Source organism: Callorhinus ursinus, unplaced genomic scaffold (assembly GCF_003265705.2).
Source record: "Callorhinus ursinus isolate GAN/ISIS: 27379988/994484 unplaced genomic scaffold, GSC_fseal_2.0 scaffold28, whole genome shotgun sequence".
NCBI lineage: Eukaryota > Metazoa > Chordata > Mammalia > Carnivora > Otariidae > Callorhinus > Callorhinus ursinus.
Genome location: NW_027397090.1, coordinates 4869135 through 4890001, shown reverse-complemented (window position 1 = coordinate 4890001; position 20867 = coordinate 4869135). Strand labels below are relative to the sequence as shown.

General features: G+C 39.7%; 1 protein-coding gene across 3 annotated transcripts in view; it reads right to left on the bottom strand.

The window, feature by feature from the left end:
- TRPM6 (transient receptor potential cation channel subfamily M member 6) overlaps nucleotides 1-20867 on the bottom strand; it is a 165930-nt gene that overhangs the window by 46657 nt on the left and 98406 nt on the right. For all 3 annotated transcript variants that reach the window (XM_073878071.1, XM_073878072.1, XM_025891664.2), the window contains 8 exons: nucleotides 20361-20589; nucleotides 17338-17487; nucleotides 12090-12236; nucleotides 9042-9170; nucleotides 7412-7663; nucleotides 5379-5553; nucleotides 5053-5167; nucleotides 1453-1646 (listed from right to left, as the gene is read on the bottom strand). In XM_073878071.1, the coding sequence (XP_073734172.1) occupies nucleotides 1453-1646; nucleotides 5053-5167; nucleotides 5379-5553; nucleotides 7412-7663; nucleotides 9042-9170; nucleotides 12090-12236; nucleotides 17338-17487; nucleotides 20361-20589 (1391 nt within the window). The remainder of the gene's footprint in view (nucleotides 1-1452; nucleotides 1647-5052; nucleotides 5168-5378; nucleotides 5554-7411; nucleotides 7664-9041; nucleotides 9171-12089; nucleotides 12237-17337; nucleotides 17488-20360; nucleotides 20590-20867) is intronic.

The following is a 20867-nucleotide window of genomic DNA, read 5'->3' as shown; positions in this document are numbered from 1 at the left end:
ATCTCCAAAGTGACTCAAGAAGAGAAAAATACTTCACTTAGCCAATTACCAGCAGGAACAAAAGCATATCAATCTATCAACCTTGTAATAACACCTGCCCCCCTAAATGCCCCGTGAAATGTATAAACAGTGCACAATCCCTTATCTGAAACTCCCAGAACTGAGTGTGTTTTAGAATTAAGAATTTTCCGGGCGCCTGGGTGGCTCAGTCGTTAAGCGTCTGCCTTCGGCTCAGGTCATGATCCCAGGGTCCTGGGATCGAGTCCCACATCGGGCTCCCTGCTCAGCGGGAAGCCTGCTTCTCCCCCTCCCACTCCCCCTGTGTTCCTGCTCTCACTGTCTCTCTCTGTCAAATAAATAAAATCTTTAAAAAAAAAAAAAAAAAGAATTAAGAATTTTCCTTGTCTCCTTTTAGAAAGGTAATATGGTGCATACACCATAAATGAAGTAAAATCCCTAACTGAGGCTAGGGCAGTACCCTAAATTCCAACACATTATTATTTTTGAAGCAAAATCAATGAATATTCATGCTACAAGGGATAAAGAGAATGAATGGCTTCACATTAGTCCCATCAGCCTTTTTTGTCCAAATGAGTCTCTAATTTAAGAAGAAAAAAGCTTTCTGCTTTCAGGGGTATTTTGGATGTAGGAATTGAGATAAGGATTGTGGATTTATGCCACCATTTCCTCTATATGTAGGAATTATCTAGAAATGGGCCTGGTACCAATTGCTTGAGAGGAACTACAGTAGATCTGTGAAACCACAGTAAGAAATGTCCTATTACAACAATTAGCATGAGAGTCATATTGTGCTGTGAAGATATGGATAAGCAAAATGAACTAGGAGAATCTCAAAATATGCAGATTTAAGCATTGCAAAAAAAAAAAAAAGAAGAAGAAGAAAGGAAAGTGAGAATCCATATTTCTGCATCTTGTATTGAAAACATGAAACAACCACACAGAATCACCTCCATCCTCAGCAGAGTAGGAAGCAGAGAATCAGGACTCTGGTTAATAAGTGAAGCCAAGTCTGTCTTATCAGCTTCCCTCAGTCCACAAGACCTCCTGTGACTCCTTTCTGTTTGGATTCCATCTTCGACAACAGGGAAATGAACATGGGTCACTGTGACTCCCTAGGAGTTATTCTGATGACTTCCCAGGTGAAAAGAGGAAACACAGGTTTTCCAGGTGACATAGAGCCTTTAGCCATTCAAGCAGAGATTCTGTTCTTACCCTTTCCTTTCTTTCAAAGTATTGGTTAACCTCCCCAAAAGGTACCACAACCACGTGATGAGATCAATGTATTTCCTTAGACCCAGGGCCTCAGCTGATATGCTACTGTGAGCGAACTCCCAGAGATTTCCATCCTGTGCCCTGAATTTAACTGCGTATTTTCACCTTGGATCTCTACTCTTTACTCTCTTCCTAATGCCCCCATAAGTGAAAACTTACTTAATCCAACATCACCCTCTTCTTGGTCATTTGGAGCTTGATGATAGCAAAGGCGGCGAAGGAGGAGACCAACGTGGCTCAGCAGGATGAAAGGTGGGGGCAGCCAAGGCTTCTTGTGGTAGGTCATGATGTAACGATAGCGATTGTATTTCCACAGTTTATGGGAAATGGATTTCATATCTACATAAACGTTACTGTAAGTTGTAGTGAAGAGAGGGATAATGTTTTAATACAGCATCCTAAAATATAACAGATTCTTTCTCTATTTTCCAACTTTTATGATTGGTTCACCTGACATTCCCAGCACTCAGTCAACAAAAATAATATCCGTTGTATTTGTGAATCTTCTTCTACCCAAACAAGATACATTAATCACCTTCTATAATCAAATATGCTAATCAGAATAATAAAAAGATAGAAATTACAATCAGAGAGAAAATGCTAATGTTTTAAATGCAATGAACATCAAACTGCCCTCTGGAACTTATCACTATTCTTGGTTCACCACCTCTTCTCACACAAGCAGCTCTTTTCAGCCCATAATTTACCATTCATGTTAAATACCGTTAACGTTTCTCTATACCATCAACCAATTAGGAGAGGTTCTCTTAATGTCAGATGTGAGAACTGAGAGAATAATCCTAGTTAAAACACTCAAATGAAAGAATATTAATGAAGAAGAGACAGGGAAGAAATTTCAGTTCATCCTAAAATAATCAATAAGCAGAGCTATTTAGAAACTAGATAAAAATTATTTACATTAACTTTACAATGAAAATCACCCCTTACTGGCAGACCACCTTGGATTATTGCTTTGAAGACATCAATTTTAATATGCAGATAGAATGGTAAACACTGAGACCACAGATCTAGCAATGGAAGTTGTGGTGGGTGGTGCAGTTATTCTAAGTCATCCCTAACTACGTAACTTTAAGTCTATAACATGATGGGGGTGGGGAGAGGACACAATGGGATGTCTATCCTAACATTCTGCTTAGGCTAATGTTTATTTTGTTTAGAGAAAGATGGCAGAGTAGTATTTGAGGAGGACAGCCAAAATTAGCCAATAAAAATGCAGACAGCCCTAAGCTTGAGCAGTGATAAAGAGAAGAAAACGGAACTCTCCTGGAGAAAGCCAGCCTAGAATAAGAGGAAGGGAGAAGTTTCACAGAATCTAAAAAGTAGATGATGGGAAGGCAGAAAACTGGGTCTTAACAGTAGTTCTCAAAGTGTGGTCGCAACCATAGAATTAGCATCACCTTACGACACGTCAAAAATGTAAATTCTCAGGCCCTAGCCCGGAACTACCAAATCAGAAACTCTAAAAGAGACATTATAGCAATGTCACAGCAAGCCCTCCAGGTGATTCTCCTGTACATCAAGTTGGAGAACCACCACCATTAAACACTACTCTGTCACTCTGAGTGTGACTACAGTTTGCTCACCAGCAGGTGGCGATCTTCACAGTGTATTTTAGGGGTTTTGTAATTATTGCTACAAAGAATCTGGAATGGGCCGCCCCTGGACAAGTAGTCAGATCTGGGGTTTCTCAGCTTGTTTGGTCCTCACTGTGTTCCTCTCTAGAGTGAGACAACTGGTCTATGTAAGGATTTCTCAACCTCTCCTTTGACACCTGTCATTTCTGAGAAACAAAAATCTCATACCCCCTCTGAATGTTATTTGAAATGTCAAAAAAACAAAACAAAAAAACCCAAAAAAACTATATTTACTAAACACCAGTAAATGTTAGAAGTTTATAAAAACGGTAGGGCTAAAAGAGATGACAGTTATTCTAGGATCTCGTAACAAGCAGGAAGGTATACCTTCCCCATATTTTTAGAACAGTAGTCTTTTTTTTCCTAAGTGTTCTGATTTATTTTTGTTTCTCTCCAGCCTTTAGCTTCTCTATTTTTTTTATTTATTTTTTACTTAGATTCCATTGCATTGATATCTCTTATCTTGCCCTCTTCAGTGGAATAATCAATGAATAAAATACCTAGCACATCGCCTGGAATCAAGGAGGCATTCAAAAAAATACTAGTTTCTTCCCATCTCTTCACCGGATTTTTTTCGTCCATTAAGCAACTATGTTTATACACTCTTTCTGGTACTTGGGAAAAATTCATCGGCAAAAAAAGACAATAAAATATCTTGTTCTTGTGGCACTTATATTCCAGTAGAGGAGACAAATAAACAGGAAAAGAAAAATAAAGAAAAAGAGTAAGGGGGACCAGGCATGCCACAGAGACGGCTGAAGGAAAGGGGGCTGCACTTTCCAATGTCATCCTTAGGTTAGGCCCGATGACGAAGGGAACATGTGAGCAAAGACTCGAAGGGGGTGAGAAAAGGGGCCACACGGATGCCTGAGGGAAGAGCACTGCAGGCAGAGGGAACAGCATCTGCAAACACACCTGTGCTGGTTGAAAACCTCCGAGGGGCCAGTGTGATCGGAGAGGAGAGGGTTAGGGGAAGATTTGTGTGATGCGTGACTGGAAAAGCAGCAGGGAAGCCAAGTCACTGAGGCTCTCTAGGTCATCATAGGAACTTTGAAATGGGAAACCACTGAGGGTTTGGAGCAGAGTGGTGACATCATCTGACATATGCTTTTATAGGATCACTAGGGGCTACTGTGTTGATAACAGAATATAGGGGCCCAAGACAGAAGCAGAGAAATACGTAAGAGGCTCTCTGGTAGCAGTGGGGTGGTAAGGGGTGGTTGGATCGATGATGTTTGAAGGCAGAGTCAACAGGCGTTCCTGGTAGTTTAGAGGGAGAGATAGAAGTGGCATTAAGAATGACTCCAAGGCTTTTGATCTCAACAACTGGAGAAATGGAGACCTGACAGAAACTTGTGGTCTCCTCCATAGATTTGGGAAAGATGACAAGTAGAATAAGTAGATGCTGGGAAAGAGAGGAGATCAAGATTTTGGACCTTTAGAATTGTAGAATTCTGTTATACATCCAACTGGTGGGGAAAGGGGCAGTTGGATCTGTGAGACCGGAGTTTGAGGAAGAGATTTGGGCTGGAGATATAAATTGGAATTTGTCAGCATTACAGCAAATTACTGGCCAAGATCATTAAACAAAATGTAAATAAGAGATGAGCAAGGTCTGGGCCCAGGGGATGTTCCAGTGTTACAAGATTGAGGAGGAGATGATCCAGAAAAGCAGACTGAGAAGAAATGAAAAGTCCGACAGAAGAAAACAGAGAATAAGATACAATGGCACCAAGAAAAGAAAAGCCATCAAGAACCCCTCAGCCAGCTTTTAATCTCAGCAACTGTTATTCCTTCATGATTCCAACTTATTGCTTTACTCCAATGCATGATCTCCTTTCATTCTGCTTGTATTGCTTTCTCTCCATTTATTGTTTTTCCTCTTTTCTCGTGCTCTGCTCCCTTCCTACCAGTAGTTTCATGTCCACATGCTAAAACTACAGTGAAAAAGGGAAAAAAAAAAATGGAACACACAAAAACCAAAGGTTACATACACAAAATATGAGAATCTACTCAAAATAGATTTTGATTTAAATGAAACCATCTTGATGTAATTTTTATTTTGATTTAAATAAAATAACCACACTTAATTAAAATAACCTACTTGAAAAAAGCAATCAACAGGTTCACCATGATGATATACTGCACGAAGAGGTAGACAGCTTGGAGGAACGGAGTAAGAAAAGAACCAGGAGGGCAAGACGGATGGCTTGCACAAACTACAAATAAAGAATTTAAAAGAGTAAGAGATACAGTGAATCACAGTCCTGTGGCTCTACACAAATATTTAGCACATTAACTTAGCAGAATACCACAAATTTTTGACATCTGTACAATCTAGATGAATATTTTCCACGGTTTTTTTTGTTTTTGTACTCTGAGTATCTACAAAGGTTTGATTTCGGCATGATGGCAAAATCTCCTACACACCATCTATATCTGAAGCATAGACTTCTCCATAAATCATCCAGTATGGCTCAAATACAATGTCTCGAGCAAGGCTCCAAGATGGAAGCTGCTCTGGCGAAAGGATGGCCTTGCGTGCCACTCCAAAGCTCAGCAGGACTATGGCCATCAGGATCACAATGTAGAACATGTTTGCTGTCTGCAAAATAGCAAGGCACAACCAGAATTTTACCACAGATTTGAAATTTAAAACAAATCAAACACTAGCAGCATTCATAATGACAGCTCCCAATTAGAAGACTGTCTAGTCATTAAGCACAATGCCCCAGGCCATGAAGAACTGGGCTTCCTCTGGCTAAGTCATCTCCTTCTCTCGGCACATACGTTTCATGTCCAGGTGGTCTATGGAAAAAACGTAACTGTACTCAGTGTAAAGAATCTGTGCTTAAACAAAAAGTAGGGAGTATTCAACTTAGTCAAATGAATCCTGAACCCTAGGATTGTCTTAAGGAGTTGATGAGAGTCTGAGAAACTGATCAGGTCAGGTTCATTTCACTCACTAAATGTACATCAACTCAACCCATTTGTTCACTGTGGCACAGACAATTATGCCATGAGTATTCCATGCGTTCCTCTGCATTTCTTAGCCTCCCTTCCACAAAGCTGGGACTGTATGACCGAGTCTAGCCGATGGCCTGTGGAGTGACGGGAAGCTATTTTACTTCCTGTCCAGAACAGTTAAAAGCTGTTAGACTTTCTCCATCCCTCCCATTCCCCACCACAGGAGACCTTGGAAACCATCCGCTGACATGGCTCCATCACAAGATGAAAGATTCTGGATCCCTGAGTTACAGGGTAGAGGTCAGTCCCCATGAAGACTCATTAAACTTTGCACTAAGGAGAAGTAAACTTGTGCTAAGTCACTAGATATATTAGTTATCTCAGTATAGCCTATCCGATAAATACCAATGTCACCAAAACCTGAGAAAACATTGCTCGTCTAAAAGTGTAAAGAAAAATCTGTCTTTGGAGTCCTGAGGGCTCTTCTTTTTCTGTTCTCCTTTGTTTTTGTACTACCCTTCTTTCTCCAGAGCTTGCCCCTTCCCCGCCAGTGAGAATTCCAGAAGAGCCAAAGATGATCTGGAGGTACTGTACTTCCTAGAGGGTAGGTCTCAGGCCCTGTACAAAGCCCGCTGGAGAAGGCTAACCCGACTGCAGAGCAGGCTCGGATGACAGAGCTGGGCAGTCCAGATTTGAACCCTGACTCCCCTGCTTATGCCATAACTGTGGGAGATTTGCTTAATCTCCATTTCCTTATATGCAAAATGTGGATAATAATAGTACCTATCTCATAAAGTCATTTTGAAGATTAAATGCATTAATAGGTACAAGGTACTTAGAACAGGGTGTGGCCCATAATATGGATTATTTAAGAATTGGCCAGGGGTGAGGAGATAAAAAGAGATATTGATATTTTAGCAGAAAATATTACCGGTGATAGCCTCACACGAACCTCACCCTCTAGGAATACTATGCTTAGAGACAAATTTGATTCAATCATATGATTTGGCCCCTACCCAAAAAGCTAATAAGCAGAGTATCCAAATCAGTCACCCAATATGCTCTCCAAGGACATTTGTTAAATATGAGTTTGTGGTTATAAGGAAAGCCGAGAGGAAATGAGCTGGATGTCTGTGCTTCTATAAATAATTCCAAAAGTTAAACTGTTGAATGCAAACCACGAAAGTAGGTAGAACCATTACAAAGGACCCCAGAAGGGGTGCCTAAGTCAGTTAAGTGCCTTCGACTCAGGTCATGATCCCAGAGTCCTGAGATTGAGCCCCTGAGTTGGGCTCCTTGTTTAGCGGGGAAGCCTGCTTCTCCCTCTCCCTCTGCCTGCCACTCCCCCTGCTTATGCTCTCTCTCTCTCTCTGTCAAATAAGTAAATTTTAAAAATAAATAAGATTTAAAGTTCAGAAATATCTTAAACCTACAAAAAAGAAGATAATATTAAAACAAACAAAGGATGCCAGAATATACAAGCAGACTATACTCACCATTTTTGCAATCATGGTCACGTATGGACCTACATGTTGATTCACAGCAAAGAAGTCCAGGAGCCGTGAGAACCAGAATATGATGTCTATACAGTAGATCAGTCTTCCTGCTGTGTGCAAGGGAGGGTCGCCCCACCGAAGGCCAAAACCAACTGAAAACAGGCCGATAGCCACAGTCTCTACTACGTTCCAGTACTCACTAATCCATATCTTCACCTTTTGAGTAAACTTCCCAGGTTCTGAAATACACACCTAAAAGAAGAAAGAAAGAGGGAAATTTAAAGAATGGGGTATAACCCATGAGCCTCATAATAAAGTTCTTCGGTCCATCAACTGCTCGCTTAAAGAGTAATTTGAATCCCACCAAACCTTAGGTCACTTGGGTATTTTAGAGACTTCAGTGATCCTTGGGTAATGAATGATTAAAACAATTCTACAAGTGTGTTTAAATGTCATTGCTAATGTTAACCGGCTATTTGATAAACAAACCAGAAGTTAAAAAAAAAAAAAAAGAAAAAAGTTTTTCCTAGCTTTCATTAATCCTAAGCTAACACAGGGCACCAGAAAGACATTTTAAAACTCAGTATTACAGCAGATCTATACACCTACAATTCTGTGATTGTGAGGGATAGCCAAGTGTAGAGGAGACTGGTTTGAAACCAAGGAATCTTGCAATGTAGTCCTGCTACTGCTAGTGAGTTGAGAAATTACTAAGAAGGCCATGTTAGAAGTCACTATTAAAGAAATGACCCCTGCAACAGAATATCAAATTCAAATGTAAAATAATTAACTTTCTTCCCCTGAAGCATAAAAAATGGTGGAACTCAGATAATGTCTTTCTCCTGACTTGTTTTCTATAGATTCCACAATAGTAACTAGCAGGCGATGTAGGTATAATTATTAAGAATACCTTTACTGTCATATTAGCTCTAGGACAAAATAAATGTATATAAATGTATAGACACAGAGGTAAGTACACACTAAGATACATACACACTGATACATAAAACAAAGTCATAACTGTACTGTACGTAACTGATTGCAGTTACAACAGCATGGATGCTAATGCATTTTTTTAAGTGACTCATTTGCAAAACTAAAAATGAAAATTTTGTTTTGTTTTGTTTTTTTGGACTCCTGGCCTCAGGGATTTGCAGCTTCCATTTTCAAAGGTGTTTAGTAAAATAATTCAAAAGCTATAAATGAATTCTTTACCTATTCACAACTCTGGCCATTTCCGTGCCTAGTGTGAAATGGAGCTGACAATATGCAAGCAATGGTAGGCTACAAAAATCAGTCTCATTAAAAAAAAAAAAAAAAAAACACAACTTCTGGGAAGTCAAATAGTTGGAGGGTCTAACAACAATTAGATAGCATCACTCTAAGACTGATAAACACACTAGGACATCTTCAGAAATAACTGTTTTCAAAGAGCAGCAACCAGCAAAGTATTTGGCAAGGAGTAAGGGATGAGGTCTGAGATTTTCCCCTAAATACCCTTCCAGCAAGCAAATTAGGATCAGCATTGCCTGTCTCACCCCCACCCCTGACCCATCTGTCCCTTTTCATTATGAGCCTAAAACACCTCTCTGCAGAGGTGTAGAACACAAAGGTAGAAGGCACGACTCACCTCCCTGACTTTCTCAATGGCATTGGTGAAGATATAAATGATAACAAGCCACTCTTGCACGCTGGGCTGGGGCTGCATCTCTACCAACACTGTGTAAGTGAACAGCATGAGGAATACCAAATACGCCATCTATGAGGGGGACACACATTCCCTGGACATGAGTGAGAGTCATAATGGAGGATGCCAAGCAGAAACACACCCGGGAACTTCAACGTCATAACATGGAAATATAACTGGGACCGCCCTCCGATTACTGATAACTTGATTTCAAGGAAAGCACAAGAATCTGCAGTTTTCTATTCCAGGATTAATGGAAGGAATGAAGGTCATTGTTTCCAAATGCATGGAAGGGGGCACTATCTCATCTTGCTGGCTCCTGACCAGAATTTCCAGAACCCTGCACATGCCAGCATGCCAACAAGCCAAGAGAGAATCACACACTGTCCCCTCCAACTAAGCACAGAAAACGTGCGTCTCCAGTACACCAATGAGCAGTATCAGTAGGTGCCCGTTTTCAAATGTAATAAATTGTGACATTTACTCCTGCTGGGAGGTGTTTTTTGTTTTTGTTTTTTTTTTTAAGATTTTATTTTATTTTTTTCATTTGAGAGAGAGAAAGCATGAGAGAGAGCACAAGAGGGAGAAGGAGCAAAGGGACCGACTCCCTACCGAGCAGGGAGCCCGACTCAGGGCTCGATCCCGGGATCCAGGATCGTGACCTGAGCCGAAGACAGACGCCCAACCGACTGAGCCACCCAGGCGCCCCTTCTGGGAGCTTTACTTTATGTTGATTAAACCATACTAGTCAGTGGGAAAGAACTGTCCAACCGTGAGTCCTTGTAATTAAAAGACCATTGACATTTGTACCTTCAGCCCTCAGCACTCGGCCTAACACATGGTAGACATTCAAGAAATGCGTATTTAATTACTGTTTATATTAAACCTAGATTTCCAATATCTCCAAAGAATTAAGACACAGTAAGCACACACACACACACATATATATATTGTGATTAACAGCCTTGCAATCTTATCTAAAGTCCTTATTTTCTTAAGATATATTCCCAGAAGTAGAATCGCTGGGCATACACAGTTAAAACCGTGACTTGTATTACTCAATTGTCCACCAGAAAGGTTTTACCAATTTCCACAAAAACCAACAATGCATGAGACAGTGTAGTTCTTTAAATAGCCTCAGTGACAGAGCATGGGGTTCACCGATCGACAGATGTATTAAAGCTCCAGATCAATGGAGAGATGTGTGTGTGTTCATTCTCAAGGAGGTGAATCATATTATTTTAACTTGAATCCCTATTTCTCAGATCTTTTTGAGCTCTACCTAAGTTTGGTACATTATCCACTCAGTACAGTTCTACGTAGAGAATGGCTAAAACCACTTCCAACTACACAGCCGGGATGATATATATCCAACAGGCAGTGCTTGGGGCAGGCATGATGGGTAATGCTGCCTCTGAGATCAAGAACCTGGTAGAAAAGCATATAAGATAGTTAAGGTAAACTCTATTAATTCTATATTTCTCTAGGTTTATGCCTCAAAGTCTAAGCATGTTTGATGACCACTTAGACACATGTGTTAATTTAACAAATTAAATAAATGTGTTCTATCAAGCAGTCAAGCAGTCCCTCCTCCCTTTTTTTTTTTTTTTTTCATTTTTGCCATTGGCTTCATGGTGGCCAGATACTAAACCACCATAGATATTGGTAATATTGCTCCTGACACTTGATTTCTTTCCTATCTTAGGAAAAGATCCAAACATGTTTACATTTTTGCTTCTTCACCATCACATGTATAACAAGACATGCTTCAGTAAAGCACACACATTTTTCATGTTGGTACAGAAAGGGTGCTTTTTCGGGGTGCCTGGGTGGCTCAGTCATTAAGCGTCTGCCTTCGGCTCAGGTCATGATCCCGGGGTCCTGGGATCGAGCCCCGCATCGGGCTCCCCGCGGGAAGCCTGCTTCTCCCTTTCCCACTCCCCTTGCTTGTGTTCCTTCTCTCGCTGTCTCTCTATCAGATAAATAAACAAAATCTTTAAAAAAAAAAAAAAAGAAGAAATACTTGAATACTCTTTTCCCAATGATGTGACTACAGTTAAAAATCTCTTGGAGCTACTATCAGAGCCTTTGGGATATTTTGTTACATATTCACAAAAATGGTAAAACCTCATCATCTGAAGAAAGATCTGATTTTTGAAAACAAAGCAACATACATATTTAATAAATATATGCAATAAAAATTTGGATAGGCGAGTAAATATTTTGAAATACAACACATTTAGATAAATGTCCTTTTATAATCATACTTCAAATGTTTTAGAAATACACAATCTTGGCCATGAGCAGTTTAAAGTATATATAAGCATTAAAAAAAAATAAATGCTATTAAATAAATGCGCAAAGCACTCACTGCATTTAAAGTGCAGTTCATAATTTCTCTGTATCACTATGATCAATTTAGATGTAGTATTTGTTCATAAATTTAACTTCTACAATTTTACTGTCCTCAAAAAGGTGGGGGGGAGGGTGTCAGAGGGGAAAATATAAAATAAAATTTTATTGTCCTCTATATATTTATAATCATGTTACTGAAGACAAAAAGCAAACACTTTGCAATTTCTGTCTATATTACGCATTATTCCTAACAAATAATAATTCAACTGTTGATTTCTTTGCCCAAGATGAGAAAAGAATCCACCCCATCATTTAATTGGACAACCACTATCATTAACTGCTTGTTCCACAAAGTTTCAAGTGCCCGGTCCCAGCAGAGCTAATGGGAAGCACTCAGGAAAGAAAAAAGTGCTTGCTCTTTCAATCCCATAGTGGGAGAGATCTGCTCTAACCTTTCCTCACTTGCCTCCAATCTTCTGTCCTACCCGCTTTGTCATTCTCCTTTGTGGTTTTTTTTTTTCTCCCTGCATTTCTACATTTTATCACAAGTTGACAAACCAGGCATATCATTATCAAAATCATGATCAACTACTGGCCAGCACAAAGACTATATTTAATTGCTGCAATGAGACCAACCGTATAAAACCAAAACTTGACAATTGGAGCATTGTAGAACTCATAGATTTTCCTGGTCCACGGAAGGCTTTGGGGATTGCTCTTTAAGTCAAAATGGTGATTTTCATCTAGTTTCTCATCGGGGCCTCTTTCCAAATCACAGTCTTTCTGCAAAATAAATAATCATTCATTGTCAGAGCCTTAAGTAAGATACTGACATTTGCAAACATCCAAAATACATCATATATATGTGTATGTATATATATATATGAATATAATAAATATATTAGGAATTAATTGGGCACCCACTTGCCAAATTATAATCTTAGTCTTGGAAGGAAAGAAAACTGTGTGTATTGTATAAATCTTTGGCTTTTAAGTAAGGAGCACGGGATATCTCTCAAATGCAAGCTAAGTCTCTAACCAGGAAACCTAGTCAAACTAAGAATAGTTCCAAGGATTTAAAAATCGTACCTGTTCCTGTTCTACTTAGTCTCCTTTATTGGTATTTGAGAACCTAAAAATATAAAATCCCCATGAAATCATTAACAGATAATAAAATTATTTCCATAATAGAGGAGGACAAAATGGACACCCATTAGCGATATAGTTTCCAATTCCTAGGAAAGTCGGGCACGGCATTGGTTTTAGAATTCCGGCTTGGATAGCAGACGTGCTTTGCCTGAAGTGCATGAACTCTCCGAGCTCCCAGAGTTCCCTGAACCTCCTGGGACCATATCCAAGTATTTTTGTTGTACATGCATTTTCCTAGGGAAAGCATCAAATCTTTCATCAGTGTCTCAAAATGTGTGTGTCGGTCCAAAGAGGTGAGTTAACCCTTGTAGGTGATGAGCAGTAAGTATCTCTGTGGCAGACAAGTGGTTGTGTGACGGACTACACAGGTGTGCACAGAGAAAAGCCTTTAAAAGGGGGGGGGGGCAAAGAGGGAGGAAAGAACTGAAAAGAAAAGAAAAAAATCACTTGTAGCCCTGTTGCTTTGGGAAAGAGGGAACTTAGGGATGGTAAAAGAGAAGCAAAAGAGAAGTCACCCTAGTTTATAGAGCTCTGTGTGGTTCTAATCTTTAAACAGGAAATCCACTACTTGTGTGATCTGAAAAAATATTAAAAGAAAGGAATGTTCTCGGATGCCTCTTAGACGAGTACATTTCTTCAACCTATCCACAAAAGAGTCTGTCTAGTGTCACACCTGCAAGACTGGTAAGATTTTACAAGCCAAGAAATAAAGCAAGTGTTGCTTGAATTGTCCATCAAATTGATCAAATGTAATTTTTGAGGCTTCAGGCATTGGAATGGGCTATCTCAAGTGCCTGAATGCTGTCATTCACATCATTTTGGGGCAGTGAAATTGGCACTGTGACCTGAAGGTGTAGGAACTGACCTGGTTCCTAACAGGTTTGAACCTGCCTAGAGTTAAAATAGCTTAGAACCAATGAGAAAAGTCATCATTTACTGTGATTTCAATGACATCAGTACCACTTCAAAAAGACCCCAGTAAGCAATTTCAGTAACGACTATGTAAATTAAATAACTTCTCTTACTGTTTTTTTCCTAGGAGTTTCTCATTAGGTGTTACTTACTCTTGACAGTTTGGTATGGATTATAAAGTTCTAATTAAGCCTCTCTCTGAGTTGAACTCTAAGACACCAACTACCAGGATGAAGACAATGTAAGAATATAAATTCAGATTCAGGACATCTGCCCCCCTCCCCCCACCTTAGAAGAAGGTAAACACAGAAATATTTCACTTAACTAGCTTTTATTTGACTCAAATCTCCATATAACCAAACTCTCTCTCTCTCTCCCTCCCTCCCTCCCTCCCTCTCCCCCAGCCCTCTCTCCCTCCTCTTTCTAACAAGAATCTGATCAGCAGGCACACAGAATAAAATTATAACTACAACAATCACCTCTACCACAATTCATACCTATTTTCCATTGTTATAACTATTGTCATTCCCACTTAACAATGTTCTGATAAAACAGATCAGTGTTCAACTTTAGAAAATACTTTTTTCATTGTGGTTTATCAACATGTCTAAGACTAAACGTGTCTTTCTCCTTCCAAACCTGCTCCTTTTCCATCCCTTCAAGATGGCCTTGTTTTAACCACCAACCTCTCAGTCGTATTTGCTATCTTCCTTTCATCTATGCCCCATGTTCAAACATTATCTGACTCTTCACTTAAGATCTCTCTTTTCCTCTCCATGCCCACTGCTGCCAGCTCTGGCCAAATCCCTTAAGCCTCCTCATCTGGATGGTTACACCTGCCCATGCTCTCCCTGCTTTCAGCCAATCTTCTTGCTACATCATCCTATACACTGGAGACAGAATAATTTTCCTAGTGGTCAGATCATCTTGCTACTCTGGTCATGTGCATCCACTGGCTATCCCTTACCCTCAGAAAAAAAACACCACATTTCTTCACAGGATATACAAGAGTCTCTATGATCTAGCCTCAATCTACTGTCCCAGCCATACCTGCAAATATTCCCTCCTTGTCCCATATCCACTACAACCCGGACTCTAGCCAAACCATAGAACTTACGATGCTTGACATATGCCTTGCATTTCCTGCCTCTATACCCCTACTTACCGTCTTCCCACAGAAATGCTATTTCCACACATCGTCAAGTCTCAGCTTATCCACCACCTCATGCATGAAGCTGCCAACAATCTGTAATCCTCGCTGACTGACACCAAATGAGACGAATCTGCTTCTTCCTCTAGTTAAGTCATTCTGCCATCTCGCTACAATCTGTTCCTGAGAAAGCTCATGTCCTCAAAATTCATGCTTTCCAAGGATTAGCAGCTAGAAAGATCGGAAGTTCTCATGGCAAAGTTCTTTCGCCTGTAGAGGCTTCAGTAAGGTTTTTTTACAAAACCTCATGAGGCAAATGCAGAAGTTGAGTCTATCCAGCTTCAGGACAATGGCCTTCCTTCTCCAATTACCAGTGGTGCTTTCATTATACGCATTACCCCCCACTACTACCACAGGGCCAAAGCATGAAGACCTGCTCAAAGAACATCTATGTCTTACCTGTCCTCACTTTCCTTCCAAAATATATAACACAATTGTATTCCTCAACTAATCAAGCACATCATATTTAATCAGCATTGTGAAATCTTCCATGTCCCATGCTGATACCACCCCTCTCTGCTTAGCAACATTCCAAACACAAAGCAGGTAATCAAAAACTATTGCTCTGGTTAAACTCAAAAACAAAAGAACATTGTTACCATGATTATAATCCATTCATAACAGAGCAGGTTTGAGATACTTTTTAGTAAAAGTTTTAAATTGAATAATGCTAAGGTATCCATCATGGATATTCTGATTATAAGCTCCATGGTGACAGAGGTCACGTCTGCCTTAGTTACTGTAGTGATCCAGAACATCGTATCTTGTCTGGCACATGGACAGTGGCCATTAAATATTCAATGAATTAATAAATCAATATGGCCATGTCCAAGCCATCCAGGTGGGCAACATCATAAACAGGACCACTACATTAGAGCCAAAGTTTGATATTTCAGGGAACTGTGAGAACTTACTATATTTTTTAATGTTAAAAGCACATTATTTGCCATTTAAGGAAGGACTTCCTTCTCTAAAAGTTTCCCTTTAAGAACAACTACTTAGTGGAATGTTCCAGCCATCTACAATGCCTTAAGTGTTTGTGAGAGCTTATCTTTCCATGAACCTTGGAGAAACCAAAAGTGAAGTTACGTCCACTTACAAAGTACTATTTGCTACCAACTGCCAACATATTTACATATTTGTTCATAGACAGATAGGTAGGTAGGTTTATCTGCCTAGATAAGCAACTCTCTCCATTTTTCATTTCAACAAACTAAATGTGAACGCATAAATAAGCAAAATCAAACAAAATATCTCACATATAAAGACTTCATTTTATTTGTAAAGGTTTTAAGTCAACACTGCATTTCTTATCTTTCCTTTGAAAATTTTTGAAATGGTCTAAGCTTATTAACCATATCATTTAGCCAGTACAATCACAATTGTAACAACTTGATTAGCCCAGTTTCTAAGATAATTGATTACACGTTCCACAGAAGTTAGAATGTACCTGCCAACTTGTATTCTGAGAATCCCAGATAGAACCATCAGGCTTAATAAAGTGAGGATGGAAGGAAGTGGGAGAGGGTGGAGGATAGGAATACATATATACCCAGGCAGGCACGATAGTCAAAATACTTAACTGATCTGGTAAAGGCATTAACCAATTAGAATGGATGCTCACCCAATCACAACAGATGTCAGCCATACAAACTAATTATAGTTACTTATTTTTCATTTAATACTTATCGAGTGCATTTTTAAATATTGTAACAAATACTTCACAAGTGCAAAAACATATCCAACAAGATGCTGGCTAAAGATGCCTCATTAAAGTATTAAATACCAGGGAAGACATTCACTGCACCTACAGTAATAAGTTTGTAAGTAATGATACACGCTGAGACATAAAAAGCAAAAAATACATGCACAGACAGCATCCTGGAGACTCTCCAGTGAAGACAGGTTGCAAAAGCAGTAGTTCACACATTACTCGGGAAAATAGATACATCCGGGCACTCAAGTAAAATTATTTGGCCACGGGATATAACAAATGAAAAAAAAAATTGTGGAGTGGAACAGTGAAGATAATGCAAAACCTAAACCTGAACCTTTACAAATATTTTTAAGGATATGAGGCATTCTTCATTCTAACTTTCTTTTTTTCTTTTCTTTTCTTTCTTTCTTTCTTCTTTTTTTTTTTTTTTTTAAGAGAGGGAGAGAGGAGGGGGAGGGACCAAGGGAGGGGAAAAGAGAGAATCTTAAACAGGCTCCATGCCCACCACAGGGCCTGATGCAGGGCTGATCTCACAACCCTGAGATCATGACCTGAGCCAAAAATCAAGAGTCTGACACTTAACCGACTGAGCCACCCAGGCTCCCCTCCTCATTGTCACTTTCGAGAAATGGTAACTCTTTTTATTCTACTAGTCACAAAGGAAAATGAAAAGTTGAACATCTGTCAAGATATAATAAAGACATTCTTTCCCAAAGAAATGGGATATTTTGCTTAAGCGTATATGGGGGTTAATTAGATGTATCATACATGCTATACCCGATCACAGATAATATGATTAAGATCATTAAATACATTGTTTAATAAACTCTGTGCATGTGTATGTTGGTGTGAAGTCAATATTATGAAAACCAAGCTCACTATGATATCGTACTAACCATATAAGCACTTTCTTTTGCGCTGGGGTTCTGGTCGCCATAATACCACGCAAACTGGAAGTCCTGGGACTGGGGAACATGGGACATCTCTGCTCTGCTCTTAAATTCCAAGGACAGAATCGTGGGTGGAAAAAGAATACTTATGATGATCTTTAAGAGAAAATAAAGCAAAATAAGTAGTGAGGATTACAACACAAGGCACGAGTAGTAGTCAAATCACAAAATGAAGATTTTAATGTACACAAAGCACCAGACCAATCCCTAATTCAGTTGATACCCTGATTCTATACATACTTCTTGACTCAATTCCAAATCTAGCAGTGTCTCCCCTAGAAATCGTCATAAATGCAAGCATATGTGTATAGGGACATGCATTGCAGGGTTATGTGTAATAGCAAAAAAATCTGCCAACCTAAATATCTATCTATAGAGGGGTAGCAGGTGTGGGACAACCTAACGGTGGAATACTACGCAGTCATTAAGAAGATAAAGACACTTTTTAGTATAATGAAAAAATATCCAAGTTACATTGTTAAATGAATAAAAGCAAGTTATATAATAATATATATGGTGTGATCCCATTATTGTACAAAAAGAAAATTAAAAATTAGAAAACATGTGCATACCCAGATACGAATTTAAAGGTTTAAAAATCTGGGGGCGCCTGGGGGGCTCAGATGGTTAAGCGTCTGCCTTCGGCTCAGGTCATGATCCCGGGGTCCTGGGATCGAGTCCCACATCGGAGCTCCCTGCTCCTTGGGAGCCTGCTTCTCCCTCTGCTTCTCTCTCTCTCTCTCCCTCTGTCTCTCATGAATAAATAAATAAAATCTTAAAAAAATATATTAAAAAAAAAGGTTTAAAAATCTGCATACCACACAGTTATTATTTATCCCTAGGGGCAGGGCAGTGAGAAGTATTATTTTTCAATGAACATGAGCATATTGCTTTCATAATTCTTTAAAGCCATTAGGTACTTATTATCCCATAAAACACATTAAAATTTATTCATATTATAAAATCAAGAATAGGGACGCCTGGGTGGCTCAGTCAGCTAAGCATCTGCCTTGGGCTCAGGTCATGATCTCAGGGTCCTGGGACTGAGTCCCACATCGGGCTCCTAGCCCAGTGGGGAGCCTGCTTCTCCCTCTGCCTCTGCCTGCCACTCCCCCTGCCTGTGCTCTCTCTGACAAATAAAATCTTAAAAAATAAATAAATAAAATCAAGAATATAAAAACATAACAAGTGTCACCTGTTAGATTCATCTCACATCCTACGCAATTATTTATTTTTTTTTAAGATTTTATTTATTTCTGAGAGTGAGAGAGAGCATGAGCAGGGGGGAGGGGAAGAGGGAGAAAAACTCGTAAGCCAGGCACTGATGAAATAGGATCTAGGCATGGAGAGCAATGTCCTGCAGCTCAGAGATTTTAAGTAGCTAACTCAGCCTTCTTTGTTCACTCACTAATTTTGGGGGCGAAACATTCAGTCTCGCTTCAGTTAGGTCTCTCTACTGATATAAGATATACGAGGAACAAAATGGTATTAAGCAAAATGGTATAATTTTCCCCACAGCTGTACAGAAAAAACAGTCATGGGGAAAATTATTGCTCAAACTTCCAGTCATCTATACCCCATCTTGTTCTCTACACATTTAAAAAGAGTTATTGTCAGAGATTCTGTAGCTAGACGTGGACCCGTTCACTTCTCTGCTTCATCATTTCCAAGGCTGAAATCAAAACAGATCAAAGGAGACCTTCTTCTACAAATAACTGTTACTTCTTCAGCATTTTTTAAAGAGGAATCTATGTGAAATAATTTTTGGTTCACATCTCTCTTATTTTTGCAGTCTCATTGGTGGATTTAAAACGTGCAAGTTCTTTTATATATTTGGTATAGTATGTCTTATTTCTTTGTGTCTTCTATAGTGTGCCTAACAAAAAAAATATTTTTAGGGAAGTCATTCTATTTGGGACAGACATTTTTAAGAACTGTAGGAAAAGTACAATTAAAATATATAGTCTTATGTTGGGGCGCCTGGGTGGCTCAGTCATTAAGCATCTGCCTTCGGCTCAGGTCATGATCCCAGGGTGCTGGGATCCTGCTCGGCAGGAAGCCTGCTTCTCCCTCTCCCACTCCCCCTGCTTGTGTTCCTGCTCTCCCTATCTCTCTCTGTCAAATAAACAAATAAAATCTTTAAAAAAATAAATAAAATATATAGTCTTACGTTGCTCTTAATGCTCATGCTTTATCCCCTTTTATTCAGTTTTATAAGCATATGTACTTCATAAGCTTGACCATAACCTAAAGCTTTAGGCTTAGGTGTGATGTCAAAAGTTAAATGTCTTTAGGAGTTAACTAAGTTATTCTTGATAATTCAAGATGAGAGGTGAGGCCAAACTATAATGGATAGAAGAATCTGGAAATAGGTGTTTCAGGGCAACTTTATGAAATGAGCATCTATTCCCTCAAACATCACACTGGATGAACAGAACAGAAACTGCTAATTTTATTTCGTGTGTTATTAATATTCCTAAGCTGAAATTATTTTCGTTAAAAAGGCTATTAACGTCGTTGTCAGAGGTTCCACTGGGGAGATCCCAGCTCATCCGTGAGAACCAAAGACACTAACTGGTTTTCCTGAATTGATTCTTCCAGAACAAGGGAAAAATGAACTCAAGAGTACAGACCTTCAGAGTAAACAAATACTAAATTCTAGAAAGTAAATATACTTTTTTTAAATTGAAGTAGACACACAAGGTTACATTAGTTTCTGGTGTACAGAACAGCCATTTGACACGTCTAGGTTACGCTGTGCTCACCGCGCATCATAGCTGCCATCTGTCTCCATACAACACTATATAATGCCACTGACTCTATTCCCTATGCTCCACCTGTCATCCCTGTGACTTATTCACTCCATCACTGGAAGCCTGTGTCTCCCACTCCCCTTCACCCATTTTGCCCACCCCCCCGCCCCCCTCCCCTCTGGCAACCACCAGTTTGTTCTGGGTAAGTCAGTGTACCTTTAACCAAGAGTTCTTCCTCATTTTCAGGCGCCCGGTCCACATGTCTGTCAGTAGCATTTGGGTGCAAGTATGCGAAACGAAGGGCCGCAATCCTCCAGACGCGGCCAGTTTCAGACAGGTAGAATTGCTCCAGTTCTTGAGTTCATAGGTCAACAGTTTCATGGCCATTCTTTCATTCTGCTTGAATGCCTTCTCCAGCACATCCAGGGCGAGCTGGCCGAACTGTCTGTAATGACACAGTGGTGAGTGGCAAAAACAAATGCAGGTCAGAGTCCCAGAAACATTTAAAAAGATTAGCTGTGAGACTCGGGAAAGAGCAATACAAAAGAACGAACAGCAACATAATAACCTCAGACTGCAGAAGCTATTTCAAAACGGTTGCTGCTGAGGAAATGGACGTTCTCCCTTTGCAGGAGGGTTTACACTGCAGCGTACAGAATTTGGTTTACACCAGGAGTGGTTGAGCTATCTACCCACGGGGAGAAGCCTGTCCACACCGCAAAA